The sequence below is a fragment of the Lygodium microphyllum genome, chromosome 7 (assembly GCF_053477565.2).
Source record: "Lygodium microphyllum isolate KBCC chromosome 7, Lygodium_microphyllum_v1.1.10, whole genome shotgun sequence".
Lineage (NCBI taxonomy): Eukaryota > Viridiplantae > Streptophyta > Polypodiopsida > Schizaeales > Lygodiaceae > Lygodium > Lygodium microphyllum.
In genome coordinates, this window is record NC_141141.1 from 143,180,581 (window position 1) to 143,196,498 (window position 15,918).

The 15,918-nt window shown below is 41.5% G+C and overlaps 1 protein-coding gene across 4 annotated transcripts in view; it reads left to right on the top strand.

The window, feature by feature from the left end:
* The window catches only part of BLI (protein BLISTER), a 123,529-nt gene that overhangs the window by 85,834 nt on the left and 21,777 nt on the right, over positions 1-15,918 (top strand). For all 4 annotated transcript variants that reach the window (XM_087682038.1, XM_087682039.1, XM_087682041.1 and 1 more), the window contains 2 exons: positions 4,456-4,532; positions 15,072-15,139. In XM_087682038.1, coding sequence (XP_087538164.1) covers positions 4,456-4,532; positions 15,072-15,139 — 145 coding nt within the window. The remainder of the gene's footprint in view (positions 1-4,455; positions 4,533-15,071; positions 15,140-15,918) is intronic.

Below are 15,918 nucleotides of genomic sequence, written 5' to 3' on the forward strand. Positions count from 1 at the left end.
ACATCCCTTGGGTCTCTCCTATTCAAGGATTTTCATCCTCTACTCCACATGTCCCTATCCCTCCACCTTGGGCTTCTCAAGCAGTTATCGGGCCCATACCCAATCTGCTCATGCCTACATTTGGATTTGTTATGTACGCTTCTCATATGCATGGTGGGCACTTTGGGATTCCTTCCTAAGTGTACTCCACTCCCCTACTCCCCCACTCTATCCCCCCTATCCACCCTACCCCCCTTACACACCTTCTCTCTCTTCTAGCACTATCACTCATTGCAATGGCAAAAAATGCCTTCACGGATAAGATGTGTTTTAATGGGTTGAATTTCACCACTTGGTCAAACTTCATGCAAGAAGTGCTTGAACCTTAGGGACTTTGGGACCTCGTCATTGTACTAAGTGGACCCTCGATTAGCTCACTCTAGTCACATCCGTCAATGGAGAGCCTGCAATGCCATAGCCAACATTGAGTTAACGTAGGGGTTTCTTCCTGAGTTCCATTCTCAGTTACAACATTTTCTCCTCGCATTTGAGCATCGGAGTCATCTCATTGACCGCTATGTAGCACGAGATCGTACTCAACGAATCAATCTTGATTTTGAGCTTCAAGAGGTTTGCATTAAGAAAAGGGATGATCTAAAAGTCAAGTTGGTCGAATATCGGCGGCTTGCCGAGCTTGCTACCACTGGCTCTCCGATGTCAGCGACTATCAGGTCATGTTTTTCTTGAATAGGTTGCGTGATAAATACTTTCATTCTATTTAGTACATTATCTCACTACCTAGATTCCCAACCTTCTATGACTTTGAGTACCAGTTCTTGCACTACGCAAGACTGCACGATCAAGGTTCACAAGAAGTCCTCCATACATATTTATTTAGAGGAGTGAGGGTTGGTTGCCTCTTTTTTGAGAGGGAAAACCAACAGTGGCAAGAATTCGCAAGATGCGAAGGCAAGACAAAACAAGGGTGACACATCTTTCTCCGACAGAACCAACGAAACATGACTCCTTTGGTAGTAAATTCCTAGGAAAAAACAGGTTTTGTACACACTGCGAGAGATCAGGCCATGCATCCACTACACCTTCTAGGATAACTTTCCCACCTCGTTGTACGTGATGGTGGCTACACACTTAGCCTTTCCCTTTTTAGACTTCTGTTGCATACTTATATACTCCTTGCATTGCACTTAGCTTTCCTTTTCTTTCCTTTCAGTTTTGTTTTTTTGGAGCATCTCACTACTTACCTCTATGCTTGCAGATTATGATCTCTTTTGCAAGGTTTTGTATTTCAGTGTAGGGTTGACATGTAGGTTTGCACCAGTCCCTCCTGATTTGGAGATAGGAATTGTGCACCGTTTCTTACATGGCTCCATCTACTTGGAGTTTTGCTCTTCTACCAATTTGAAGGCTTCCCCTCCTGTGATAGTTCATGCAGCATTTGTTTTGATGCTATCATGGCTGTGTATTCTATTCTTGCTCTTCTTGTAGGGATACTTCATTATCTTCATCCACATGGTTCCCAACACCTCACGAAGATTGACATCATTAGACTCCTTTTTTTTCTTCGGTATCAACATCCGAATTGAGAGGGGGTTCCTACCCTTCTTGGTATTCTACAGGTTTCGGCACTTCTTAAGCAGTGGAAACGGTAGAATTTGCCAGTTTAAGGTCTTCAACATCGACCTTTCCCTCCTATTGTATCTTCTCCTATACATCACATGATTTCATTATCTTTGTACTAGGGTACTTGGGCAAGTGAATAATTTGCCCATGAGGGACACTGTCCAAGTGGCACCTACTGCATGAGCATTCTTCAACATGTAGTATACTATGCATCCCATTGTGCAAAGCACCGTTGGATGGATCCTAAGCTATTTCCACCGGTGGATTACACCACCATCCTTCACATGATACTCCACCTTTTCCTCACCATCGACATCCTCGAGTGGATGGGTAAGCTTGTATTGTTTTGTGATGTGTTGGGTGTCCTATCCCTACTCATGTTTTCTAGATTATTGTTACTTAATCGATTGCCACCCATAAAACAAACTTTCAAAAAAAAAAAAAAAAACCAAAAACAAAATTTCAATGTGGTTCCATCTGTCTTTGTAGGGCTTGGTAGGCCACTGGATAGCCGATGAGCACCCTTTGTCCAATGTCATGTCCTCTTTGTGATGACTACTTGGACTCATTTGGTAAGATAACCATTGCCTTTGTAGTATTGGTTGGCCATTGAGTAGTTGACATGCACCCTTAGTTCGATACCTTGGTTGCTTTGGGTTGGGATGCCTTAGGGTAAACATTGCTAGCCTTACCTTTTCGGCTCAGTTTTGGGCTTGAGAGGGGGTGTTGAGCTAAAACACATCTTACAATTGATTAGCATCTTCAAAATAGCTCCAAAACACGCTTAAATAATGAAAAACATAAAATTGGTGTGTGGCTCGAGAGAGTTTTAGTGGTCCCCCAAAACCCTAATTTTTGGGGCACCCTTTAACATCTATAAATAGATAGGCTGCCTACCATTCAGTCTCATCCCTTGCGTGCAAGTTCTCACTCCTCTTCACCACTACTACTCATACCCTTATCGGAGGACATTGCAGTTCGTGGTTACCATCCACCATCCTCACTTGGTGTTCTATTATTGCGTTTTACTATTGTGTTTTACTGCAGCGTTCTATTGCAGTGTCCTACTACAGCATTCTATTGCGGCGTTCTGTGGCTACATTTTGCAACCTCGCCCACATCATCAAGCATCATCCTTTGCAGTCATCATAGTCTCTTCTCACTTTGGTAATTAGCGTTTGGTGTTTTCTCGCCTTCTGTCACTTCCATTTGTGCTCAGAGCACTTGGGATCCGTCTCCGGTGGACGTCACTCTTTGACACTCCATTGCTTTGCCCTTGGGCATTCTGTACACTCTTACATTCATTCACTTCAGAGTTTTTTCTCTTTGTGTTTGTGTTTTGAGTTTTGCGTTTGCATTTTGCATTTAGGGTTTGAGTTTTGCTTGCCATTGTTCGAGTCTTTGTGTTTTAGTCGTGTTTGTACATGCTGTGTTTCCTAAGCGCAAACCCTAGCATATCTTCACAAGTCTGTCTATGTATTGATGCTGAAGGATTCTCCCAAATTATGGTTTTGCTTATGGGACACTGGAACTCTCTAGGACCGCACATTGTTTAATGAAACTTTTGGTAATTTACATGTCTTGTGGCTTTTTTAAAGAGCTAATCATTTTGTAATGCATTTTAAGCTCACCCCTCTAATCGTTTTTGAGCAAAATTTGAGGTTGTGTAACATACACTTCTTTGTGTAAATCCTCATTTAGAAAGGCAATTTTAACATCCAAGTGATGCACTTCCCAATTATGGTGCAATGTCAATGCAATGACAATACTTGCAGTAGTCATAGGTGAAGTGGCTGTGAAGGTTTCATTGTAGTCAATTTCATTCTGTTGGCCATACTTCTTTGAAACTAACCAAGCCTTGTAGCGATCAATGCTACCATTCTTTTTTGGGTCTAATATTTGTGAAGCTGCTTTCTGCCAATAGTACGCATGCTTGTTGGCATGTCATCCAGCTCCCATGTGCCTCCAACTTCAATGTTGTGCATTGTGTGCTTGTGTTCTCTATGGATGTTTGTCTATTTGGTGCATGGAATGTAATAGTTGTTTTGGATATGCTTATTAGTTTACTGCTGAATTTTCATTGTTTATGTTTCCCATGAAGTTGTTAAAATATTTTCAAAAATTAGGGTCGTGTATGATTCAGCTTAAGGGCTTATAGCCATTTCCAATGATTACAAAGTTGGCCAAATCACTAGTTACAAAGTCAGCCAAATCACTAAATGCCAAATCTTTAAAGGCCAAATAATAATTTAGGTCCATTTTAAATGTTAAAAACTTTGTCCATGTGTCCAGGGGCTGCTCTTATTTGCCCATCATGAGTGGAGTTGTCACACATGTGCCTAGCAACCATCTCGGGACTGTTTTAGCAGCCATCTCTTTGACCACTGGATCACCACCATCTACCTGACCAATGGTCTGAAGGTTAGCCAACCTTGGCAAGTTAGCCACACACTAGAATGGCACATTTCTGCCACTTTAATTTTTCATAAAGGACTGAAAAGAGTTCAACGTCTTGTGTGAGTGATATCTGGTCCGTTTTATGCTCAACGCAATGGTTGCTTTTGGATTGATATCTTTCACATGCAATAGTTTTGGGGAAACATTCCAATCAACAATTACATTTGAAAGAAAGGAGAAAACTGATGCTTCAGGGGAAATCATGTATGACTTACAAAGGGCACACCTTTTGAGAAGAGATCAACTTCTTTTCATGTCAACATAGTAAACTGAATTTGTGTTATGCTTACTTCTACCTGTACTTCATCTTCTGCATAGTAGAGCCAGATATGGATTATTTTTTGTTCTTTTTGTTTTGTTTTTTTTGGCTCTTGACAGGTATTGAAGCTACGATCAAGTGAATTAAAGCTGCAAAGAGATCTAGAAACTATCATGTCAGAGAATGAGTCTTACAGGCATGTCTGCTGACTTTCAATTAGGATTGGCATTCAATTTGTATTTGTCAGTTCAATGCATCTATGTGGCCTTACAATATGTTGGTTACGGAGTTCCAAGGATGATTAAAGAAATATAGATGCTAATGCTTCTAAAGTTGTAATGTTACGGGGTCTGTGCCAAGTGGTAAGCATCCTTATTGAAAACTACAGAACTGAATCTTGGGAAAACACGTCACAAGAGAGCAGCTTAATATATCTGTGACATGCTTGCTTTCACACACTCAAGGTGCGATTCCAAGCTCATATAATCTTACCAGCTATTTACTCTCACTTCACTCACTTGGGTAGATGACCCTATCTCTAACAAAGTGCAAAAAACGTACGTGATATTAGTATTAATCTGATTTTCATTACCTTCTTCACAGAAACAATGGGTCACATTTGGTCCTTCTAACCCGTCCAGTTCTTATTGAACACATTGCAATAAAGATGTAATGGTGGGAGATTAGAATGGAGAAAGAATGAGTGAAAATAAAAGGAGGAGTGGCTGGGGTGGGGTGTGTGGGTGTATGAGGGTGGAGGGAGAGGGAACAAATGGAAAAAAGTTGGAGAGGAGGGAGGGGAGAAAAGGAATGACAAATGATACAAACTTGGGGGGCTCTTTATACAAGGGTGTCAGCTGATTAGCATTTTCACCTCACACTTGAAGGCTTTGGTGGTGGTGGTTGGGGGGCGGGCAGATATCTATTGAGGCCAAAAATGGCTTATGAGACAGAATTGTGTACAATGGTAGTAGTGACTGGATGTCAATTTGTGGCGTGCCAAGTGGTAATCGGTGATATATACTTCAAAGAGGGTCTAAATTGATGTACAATGCAATGCCAATATAGAGATGCCACAAAAAGGGGGTGGGTGGATGGAGCACTACATGGCTAGCTATGTGATTGAGTAATGATACAATGATACCACCATGTGCTGCCATCTTGTCTAGCTCCATCTGGTGAAGACTCGTGGGTATAATATGTCATACATCCTTGATGAGAGTGTATAGATAGTATCTGGACTGCCCCCTTAGCTCCCTTAGGTACTGCTCATGTTGCTAATGAATCTCCATCATTTCTCTTTTGTGTAGTTTTGGTGTTTGGTATCCTTGCACCCTTAGTTGGTGTGCAGCTTTAATCTCCTCAGGTTTGTGGATTGTCACCCCTCTCTATGTAGGTACTCTTTATGTGTGGTCATTGGAAAATATCAGTGCGTTGTGGTTGTCTATCCCCTCTCTACATGATACCGAAATGGAGTAATGATGCATAGAGCCTCTGGATCTCAGGTAGAAATTGGCCCAACAAGCATTGCTGATCTAGGGACTCCATGACTAGTCTTAGGAAGTTGTCTCCTCTAAATAGTGTGGGGTATCTTGCCTGTATCTACAAATGTACTACTTCTCACTCTCCGTCTCCTCCTAGCATAGTGTTAGAATTTGCCAATTTTGGGCAGTGCCTATGTAATTCCTATGGTATGGACACTTATTAATGTGTCAATGTAGTGTGTCTGTACCTAGTGTCTTTAGACATTAAAATAGTGACAGTAGGGACTAGAGTAAGTTAGCCCAACTCTAGTTAGTTGGTGTGGAAGGTTGGTAAGGTCAAGCTATGACCTACTAAACTAGTGTTATATCTTCACTCTACCTTTCAGTTTAGCAAAGTACACTATCTTTTGGCTTCAACTTACTCGTAGTCACTGTCTCTTGTTCTCTCCCCTGCATAGCTGGTGCATTTCTCCCATTTGGTATTCGAGCAGCTCCCACGCAGGTTTCACTCAGCCATCATCCGATGGTGCCACTTCGCTCGAGGTCTTGTTGCCACTAGCTTTTGTATGCGCAAGGGAGAGAGGGAGCTGTGAGCTCGATTGAGCTCAGCTGAGATTTTGCTGTAGCTGCCGCCTCTAGCCCGCTCAGTCAAAACCACAGCCCCACCTGTCAATTTTGGAAGTGCTGCGGCCCTCCTGTGGCCACTACTGCCCTGTTTGTCGCCGCTTGCATAGGCACCACTGCCTGCACTTTGCCAGCCAGTGGCTGCGCCGTGCCAGCTTGAAGCGCCTCAGTGCCGCTTGTTCTTGGCTGCCACCTTGTCCTCCCCCTTTCCACTGCCTGCCAGTTGGTAGTGCTGACTGTGCGCCCTCCTGTGCGTCAACAGCATTGGAAATGCACTTGTCTCGAGCTGCACCTACGCTGCTCTTTGACAGCCGCCAACGCACATGCCTTCTGCTCTCCATTGCCTGCACGCTGTGCCCTGCCAGTGCTGTCTGCACTAGCAGTGCCACTTAGTGCTGTTGCCTCTCGCACTGTTCTTGCACTCTACACCATAGCCACTAGTGCAGAGTGCGCCTCCTCTAGCTTACCTCCGCCATGTCAGTGCCTCTTGCATCTACCATACTCCAAGTACCAGCCATCATTGTCAACACCACAATAGTCTGAAGGTTCAAAATCCGTACAGGCTTCTTGAGACTCCCAAAATTTGGGGCTTTTACTTGAATTGGCTTCCAATGCATGAATCAACATTGGGCAAGCCAATATTGTATGATTTCTTCCAAATTTGTACAAAAAATTTGGTTGGTCTAGAGGCTCTAGCACGTATTATGAGGCGGGCTCTAGTTGCTGGTTACTGTTGGCATGCATCCCGAGGCAACATTTTGGCAGAAATTCAGACTGTAAGGTATATATTTCTTCAATTTCTCTAAAATTTTGTGAAGAAAATTGGGGCTTTTGCTCAAGACGCATACCAAGGTAGACAATAGGTGGTACAACAACATTAACTTGCTGTGTCAGGCAGATTTGGCAGTGAATTTTGGGGATTTTCAGTAAAATTTGGTGAGACTCAGCATTAAATCGCTGTAAATTGTGTATTTGGACACGCATTTGGAGGCATGTGCAGTACAGCAGTGCATCACTGTAATTTGCAGGCTGAGTGCTGATTTGTGCAGCATTGGGAACATTTGGCAAGATTTGTGACTGTTTGGTACTTGCATTCTAATCCCATGGGGGGGACTTTTGGTACTCAGCAGAGTACACTCTATACTTCAGATTGAAGTATTTGGCTGCTGATTTTTGTGCATCATTGGCGGCATGGCATGCTAGGGCCATAATGATCAGAGCAACAACCTTGGTGTTCTCACTCAGGAAGACATGCTCGATGGCACCAACTACCCTTGGTGTTCTCACTCAGGAAGACATGCTCGATGGCACCAACTACCCTGGGTGGAGTTTCATGGTGGGTACCCTTCTTGTGGCGAAGGATTTGTGGAACTATGTCAGTGGTGATTTGTAGCGACCAAGAGGTCTTGCATCTCAGATACCTTAGTGTAATGCTAGAGGATAGGTTGTTGTTGGTGTTGTTGCGGCCCCCCTTGCCCCCCCAAGTGAGGATCAACAGAGGTGGGACTTGAAGGATGCACAAGCCCGATCATCGATTGCCTTGTTAGTGAAAAGGGCTATTATTCTATACATTCGGTTTTGTAGGACCTCAAAAGCTACTTGGGATGCACTAGAGCACATGTTTGCAGCATGTAATGAAGCTAGGATATCTTTATCTTCTCAAAGAGCTGGCTAATGTAAACATGGATGAGGGTGACAATATGACAGATCACCTCACACACATACATGGTTTGTGGAACAACTGCTTAATGTTGATGTCGTCTTTTGGGGGGGGGGGTGGGGGGTAGCAGCCCCTTTCATTTTTGGAATTGGAAAGCCTCTTGCTGCAAGAGGAACAACCTCGAAAGAATGTTGGATTGCATTTGGTTTGGCTATGCTCTCAAGGTATAAAGGCAAAGGGAAAGTCGGATAGAATGTGAAAAATTGCTAACAACTGACGCTGGACAGCTATCAAATAAGGCTGCCCAAGACATAGAAAAATCTATAAAAAAGAAAAAACATCATTATTGCAAAAAGCCCAGTCATTATATTGATGAATGTAGGAAGCGATTGGCCAAAGAGGACTTTGGTTTGGCTGTCCAGGAGACATTGGTCAATAAATCTTTTGACGATGATGCTTTGGCCAACTTTGTGGAGGACTAGGCATTTCTTACATGCAGTTTTGATTCTTCGATGGCTGATTCTGCATTCAATGCTATTGAAACGCAACATACATGGTATTTTGATAGTGGGGCATCTAGGCATATCACTTCTAGGAAGTATCTCTTCACATCTTTGCATTCAGCCTCTTTAGGGAAGCATGCTACATGTGCGAACAACAACAATTATGATGTATGTGGAATTGGGTTAGTCATGGTTACTGCTGTAAATGGTTCTGATCTCATGCTTTTGGATGCTTTATTTGTGCCTAGCATTTACATGGGGATTTTCATGAAGAAGTATATATACAGCAGCCCATTGGTTTTGGGATTGAGGGATTCAAACACTTGTTTGTAAGCTGAAAAAGGCTTTATATGGCTTGAAACAAACTCCCAAAGCTTGGTATGCAAAGAATGATGCCTTTTTACTGAGCCAAGGGTTTATAAACAGCTCATTAGAGTCTACCCTTTACGTATGTAAAGAGGGGGGATCCATGCTGATAATTTGTCTATATGTTGATGACCTTTTTCTTACATGGACACATGCTGATCAGATTTCAGCGTTTAAACAAAATTTGCAGCAAACTTTTGAGGTGTCTGACAAAGAATCTGTTAGGTGTCAGACAAAGAATCTGTTGTCTATATCTACTTTTAATAAGCATGGCTTTCGGGTCATCTTTGAAGATGACCAATGCAGTGTCAAAGACAAAGAGATGGATTATGCACTCGGGATATTTGGCACCATGTATAAGGGTCTCTTTTAAGTTGGATACATATGATAGATGGTCTCATGATGCTCTGGCAATTAATACTCTTTCGCGCGCAATGCAGAATCTGGAGCTGTGGCATGCTCGCTATGGCCATATGAGTTTTGGCAATCTAATGACCCTTTAGTGGCATCATACGGTAGATGCATTGCCTCCAGTGGAGACCCCACCTACCCATGCATGTGAGGGATGTATTTTTGGCAAAATGCACAGGTTTGCTTTCGAGAAGGATGGTGTAGTACATGTTGCTTGCAAAATGTAGCTTATACACACAACCGTTTGTGGTCCCATGAGGACATATGCACTTGGGGGTCATCTTTATTGATGACAACTCTCGATACACATGGGCTGAAAGCAAAATATGATGAGTTTATTCATTTTAAACATCTTGTTGCAAAGCTTGGGATTAAAACTGACTTTAAAGTGCAGATACTTGGCACAGATAGAGGGGGAAATACCTGTCTCATGCTTTTGAGACATTTTTGCTTAAAAATGGCATTACACATCAAGCAACTATTAGAATGACACCTCAACAAAATGTTATTGTTGAAAGGAAAAATCGAACACTTATGGAAATGACTTATTGCATGCTGAAAAGCAAGGGGCTACCACATATTTTGGCCTGAAGGCCTTCAATGTGTGAATCATGTATTCAATCGTGCACCCACCAAAGCATTGAAGACGATCACAGCATTTGAAGCTTGGCATGGCAAGAAAAATAGTCCAATTGCTCCCACTCTATACATTAAGAATGAAGGTTTGGGTAGGGATGGAGCGGGGATGGGGATGGGGGATTATTGATCGTCGTTCTTTATGCGGATAACATGCTACTCATTAGAACTTACGAGGATGAAATTGCATATTTCAAAGCTGAATTGAAACATTCATTTACTATGTTAGATATGGGTGATCTAATCTATTATTTGGGGATTCAGTTCGCCCAAAATCAGCATGATATCATCATGTCAATGTCATAATATGTTGACAAGCTTTTACATAGGTTTAACATGTAAGATTGCAAACCTATGTGCACTCCCATGGAGGCAAGCTTAAAGGTGTTTATGCATGATGGTGAAGAGATGCCTGATGTTGCAATTTACAACCAGGCTGTTGGTTGTCTAATTTGTCTTTGCAACATGCCCTAACACTCAATATGCAGTATCTCGGGTGAACAGGTACATGCATAGCCTACCGACCATACATTGACAAGTTGCTAAGCGGATCTTTAGATATTTGCAAGGTACTTGGTCACATGCATTATTATTTCACAAGGGGGAGAATTGCATCTGCATGCTTACAATGATTTAGATTGGGCTAGTAATTAAGACACTAGGCAGTGTATTAGTGGACACTGTTTCTTTCACTAGGGGGAGACTTGCATCTACATGCTTACAATGATTCAAATTGGGTTGGTGATTGAGGCACTAGGCAATCTACTAGTGGACATTGTTTCATGGTTAAGTAAGAAACAACCTATAGTGGCTACCTCATCTTGTGAGGTTGAGTAGAGGGCAGTCTTCATGGCAAGAGTGGAATGTGTATAGTTAGGCAGATTGTTGGCTGATCTTTATATACCATTGGAGGATTCTACAGCCATTCTTTTTTATAGTCAGAGTACTATTGTAGTGGTATGAAATCTTGTGTTCCATGCTTGCATGAGACACATTGAGATGCATTACCACTATGCCAGAGAGATACTATGCAAGAGAGATCAACTTGATGTATGTATCCACATAGAAAATGTTGTACACATTTTCACCAAAGCATTACCACATGAGAAGTTTGAGGCTTTTCGAAAGTCTTTGAACTTATTACCCTTTGGTGATTGATCATCCTTGTGCTTCATCACATTGGCATTGCAGGGGAGTGTTAGAATTTACCAATTCTGGGCAGTGCTCATGCAATTTGTGTAATGTGGACACTTATAAAAGTGTCAATGTAGTGTGTGTGTACCTAGTGTCTTAAGACATTAAAGTAGTGACACTAGGGACTTGAGTAAGCTAGCCTAACTCTAGTTAGTTGGTAGAAGGCCTGTGATCTAAACTAGTGTTGTACCTTCACTCTATCTTTCAGGTTAGCAAGTACACTCTTGTCTTTTTGCTTCAGCTTACTCATTGTCATTGTCTCTCATTTCTCTCCCCTCCATATAGTTGGTGCATTTCTCGTGGTATCTTTAGACATTAAAGTAGTGACACTAGGGACTAGAGGAAGTTAGCCTAGCTCTAGTTAGTTGGTGAAAGGCTAGTTAGGTCAACTTATGACCTAAACTAGTGTTGTACCTTCACTCAATCTTTCAGTTTAGCTAGTACACTCTTATCTTTTTGCTTTAGCTCATCTACTGTCACAATCTCTCGTTTCTCTCCCCTCTATCGCTAGTACATTTCTCTCACATAGTATACGAATCCTCTTCACTCTAGGGGCGCATGTTGCTCTCTCTATCTTGATCTTGACTAATGAGAAGAGACCTTGAGCTGGCCAACGGCTACTTGCATTTCATGTGTCATGTATATGTCCAGATTTCTAGGTCTCTCAATGAAAGTATCTATTGTAGTCCTCATAAAGTGGTCTGTATAGTACATATTTGGGGTAAGGGGCTTCCAAGGTAAGATCTATGTATGGTGTATGTGCAGCTAATAGAGATTATGTCGCATGACCAAGTTCCTCCAAGTGGAGGAGAGATGTAAGGAGGGGAGTTAGGGTCATATTGGAAGGAAGGAGGTGGTCTATGTTGATCCCATATCCCATGAGCAGGTCTAGTTGAGTGGAAGTCTACTATTGTGGAATAGGTGGTGATCATATGTTATGGCCCAAAGGTTTGCTCCTTTGAAACTATTGGTGAAGCTTACTTAGTTCTCTTATACTACCCATTTTGGACTTGGAAATGTAGGGGCCTAGCATGGAGAATTTGACTCTTCACTTTTGCAACCCAATTTCATTGCTACTTTTAATGTGATGGACAGACATTGGCTATTTCTCCTTGAGAGGTAACAAAAGATGGCTAGTCATGATATCTTCTTTAGTGAGCCTATTCAAACCGCACTTATTTGTAGAGACTTCTAAACCCAATTGTAGATGTATGTAGATGGAGCTCCACCTCTTGCATACAGGTCCCATCTTTGTATATGTCATGAGGATATGCAATTTTGAAACCTCACTTTACATGTGAATCAATTTTTAATCATATGGTTGAGTAAATGCTGCACATTTGAGATGTAACTAGGGTTAGAATAAATTTACGAGCTCAGGACTTGAGGAAATTACAGGATGTCAAAGTCAAAAGTTGCTATTAGCTATGCTACACAGGTACTTGGTGGTATCTCATGTCAGTTGTTGGTCTAGGTCATTCATTTGGCCATAAGTGTCAGTTTGGTGACACTAGAGAAGTGGTGTTTAATGGTACCTAATGCCAATCTGATGGGCAAAGATGGCACAAAGACACTCGAGATTGGAAGTTGCCTAGCCAATTTAATTATGGGCGAGTCATATTTTTGGGGCACCAAAATAATTATTAGATTAATTTTATATATTTAAAGACTGAAAAATAATATTTAATTATGGATAATACTGGAAAAACCATTTCGAAAGGCTGCCATTTGTCAAACTTGCTCATGAAGGCTAGTGGGAGGCTGAAGAAGAGGAAAAACGTGACCATTCGGTTGTTGTGAATCGTATGGAGCTGTTGGAGCTGATTGGGACTGTTTTTCCTTCATTTTCCAGTAGGAAAGAGTAGGTTGGCTAGAGGCGATAGGTCCTAAGGACCCCCAAACTGCAGGTGACAGCATTTGGGCTGTTGGCGGCAGCATTTATTGGAGGTGACAGCAAGGAGAGGGTTCCCAACAGCAAGCCACAGCATCTATAGGCTGTTGAGATAGGACAGTAGCAGTAAATGACTGATTTTCTTCAGTTCTTCGTGAAGAAAGTCTGAATTTTCTCTCTCCTCAGCATTCTCTCTCATCTCCTAGCCTTTCTACAACCTTGCTCCGAAGATTACAGCATTGAGATCACCAAAGGTTGAGAAATTTCAGATTTCTTTGCTGTAAACTCTAATTTGCAGCAAAAATTAGGGTTTAGCGGCAGCCTTGGGAAGCATGCCAGAAATTGGAACCTCCAAGACTTGGACTCAACAGGGCTGAAGTTGTTTTTAGTCAAATGACCAGCAAATTGATGAATTTGGGGAATTTTCCATCTCCATCAAAGCGGATAAAGGCCAATTGACTGCACAAATCAAGGGGCAAATCAAATTGAAGACTTGCTAGTTGTTTTGGATAGCAAGGGGAGTTGCAATACTGAAAGGGATTGGGAAAATTCCATTGTACATCAACTTCTTCTTCAATTAAGTTAAAGAAATACCGAAAAGGGCGCCAATTTTGGGGCCAAGAGGGTGTCCATTATCCAAGATTGTGGGTTAATTTGCATTTCTAAGTTTGTAATAAATGTTGCTGCTGTAACTAAGTTGTAATTAGGGAATTGCCACCCATGCACGGAAGGTTGGTTTCAATATAACCATTTACCTACATTCCTTCCCTTTACCTCTTCATTGACATTGTTCAATAATGCATGTGCCACAATCTTCACCATCAGTTGGAGTGGGTATGTTCTCAGAGAGATGCTTTTTCAAAAGAGGGGTTTTTCAACCAATTCAGGTACTGTAACATTTGGAGGAGGCCAATTAGGAGACTTTTGTGGATAGTTTTGCAAGATGGTCCACTGCATTTTGATGTGATGATATGAGTTCCTAGGAACCTCTAGACTCTTATGAGGAATTCATGTGTCGTGCCTTTTGAAGTTTATCTATGATAGAGCTTGTTTTGCTTGGAGGATTCGACAATGATGAGATAACGGCAAGGTTCTCTATGAGAGAAATGTGCTTGTTTACTGAAGGAGTATGAGCCCAGTTGGAATGACTCTACCATAGGGCTAGTCAAAGCTTGTTTCCCTTGCAGGAGGTGCTTGGCCACCTCGATCTCAGTCATACTTGGGTTCTGTTTCCCTGACATCACCTTCCTAGGATCTTGTGTTTTAGATTTCAGGAAAGCATTCTACATATTCATATAGCTACTTTTTGCTGGATACTTCCACAGTATTGTCTTCCATGAGATCAGCCTCAGATTATTGCTTCTATGCTAGCTTTGAGAGGGATCCCCACTATTTCATTGTATGGTGGTTTGATTCCTACATGTTAATAGTAGGATATTGTGTGGTCAGGGTTCTAAACACAGATCTTGTTCAATACATTTCCTCTTTGACTTGGAACTCTTCCCATCCTTTTCAGGTTTGGAGCTTTCTCTTATGTTGCAGAGAAGATTAGCCATTGCTTTTAAGTACAGGAAACTTTGCTTAGGCTTGTCTTGTGTTCTATACACCTGATCAGACTTCTCTATCTCCATCATATGGTAATTATTCCTCTTGCTATGTGATGGGATTCAGACAGGGTACTGTGTACAGGTTTCCATATGGAGGGCTTACTTGATTTCTTTGGGAGCTGCTCTCTAGAGTTTTCTTCTTGTCACATTGTGCTAACGCTTCCTATTATATATGTGCATTGGACTGAAGTAAAGGTTGTTCGGGATTTAAAAATCACATTGTGTAACTATAGAAGTACATTCTTATGTCATATCAGTGTATTATATGCCTTTAAAGCAATCTAAGGTTATGTGCTACCAGTTTATCTTGATTCTCTTATACTGTTTTACAATCCAATAAGGAGTCTTTGTTTTATTAGGGGCCGTGTGGCAATGTTGGAGAAAGATAGGCAGAACCTGAAATCCATGCTTGATGCTTTGCAAGAAGGTATGAGCTGTTAGTCCTATAGATGATGTGAGACCAGCTTATTTTAAAAGTTTTGAACTGAGCTAATACATTTGCTTTGAGGCATCATAGGTTTTCATGGGTGTTCATATAAGAAACACAGGATTTTTATGTTTCAATTTGGAACATGCATTAGTCATCAATTGTTTCATTTATAGGTAATGAATATGGACAATTTTCACAGCTAAAGTTTCTATTCAGTAAATTGGTGCTTTTTGCTACCAAACGATCAATGTTGAAATTCAGAAAAAGCTCTCTGCTGATTTGACAATAATTAGAGTCATTATATTTGATAACACCTTGGGTTATTCAGGCAGTCCAACATTAGGTTTATCTTCTGAAACACAGGAAGCAATGTGCAACTGCTGAACATTCTAGCTTCAATGGTGAAAATGTAACTTCACGGCGACTTTGCATTTTTCTTCCTATGCTTTCCTTTCCCCTAATGAAACAGCCCAAGTCTTGTTGTGTCTTTTTCTCATTTTACTCTTGTCTTTGTCTTTTTTTGGGGGGGAGGGGGTTTTGGGATGTTGTGTGCTATTTTACTCCATTTATCTTTTTCCTGGAAAGATAGGTTCTAAATGTATATCTCCAACAAATACTTAGAAGCTAGGTATTTAGGGATACATTCACTCAGATGAGGTAAATGGATGACCATTTGAAAACTTGGACATCATTTCAGGGTCCGACTAACAACTATCATTGTTTCACCACCCAGCTCAAATTTGATTTGACCTATTCTTTCAATAGATACTAGTACT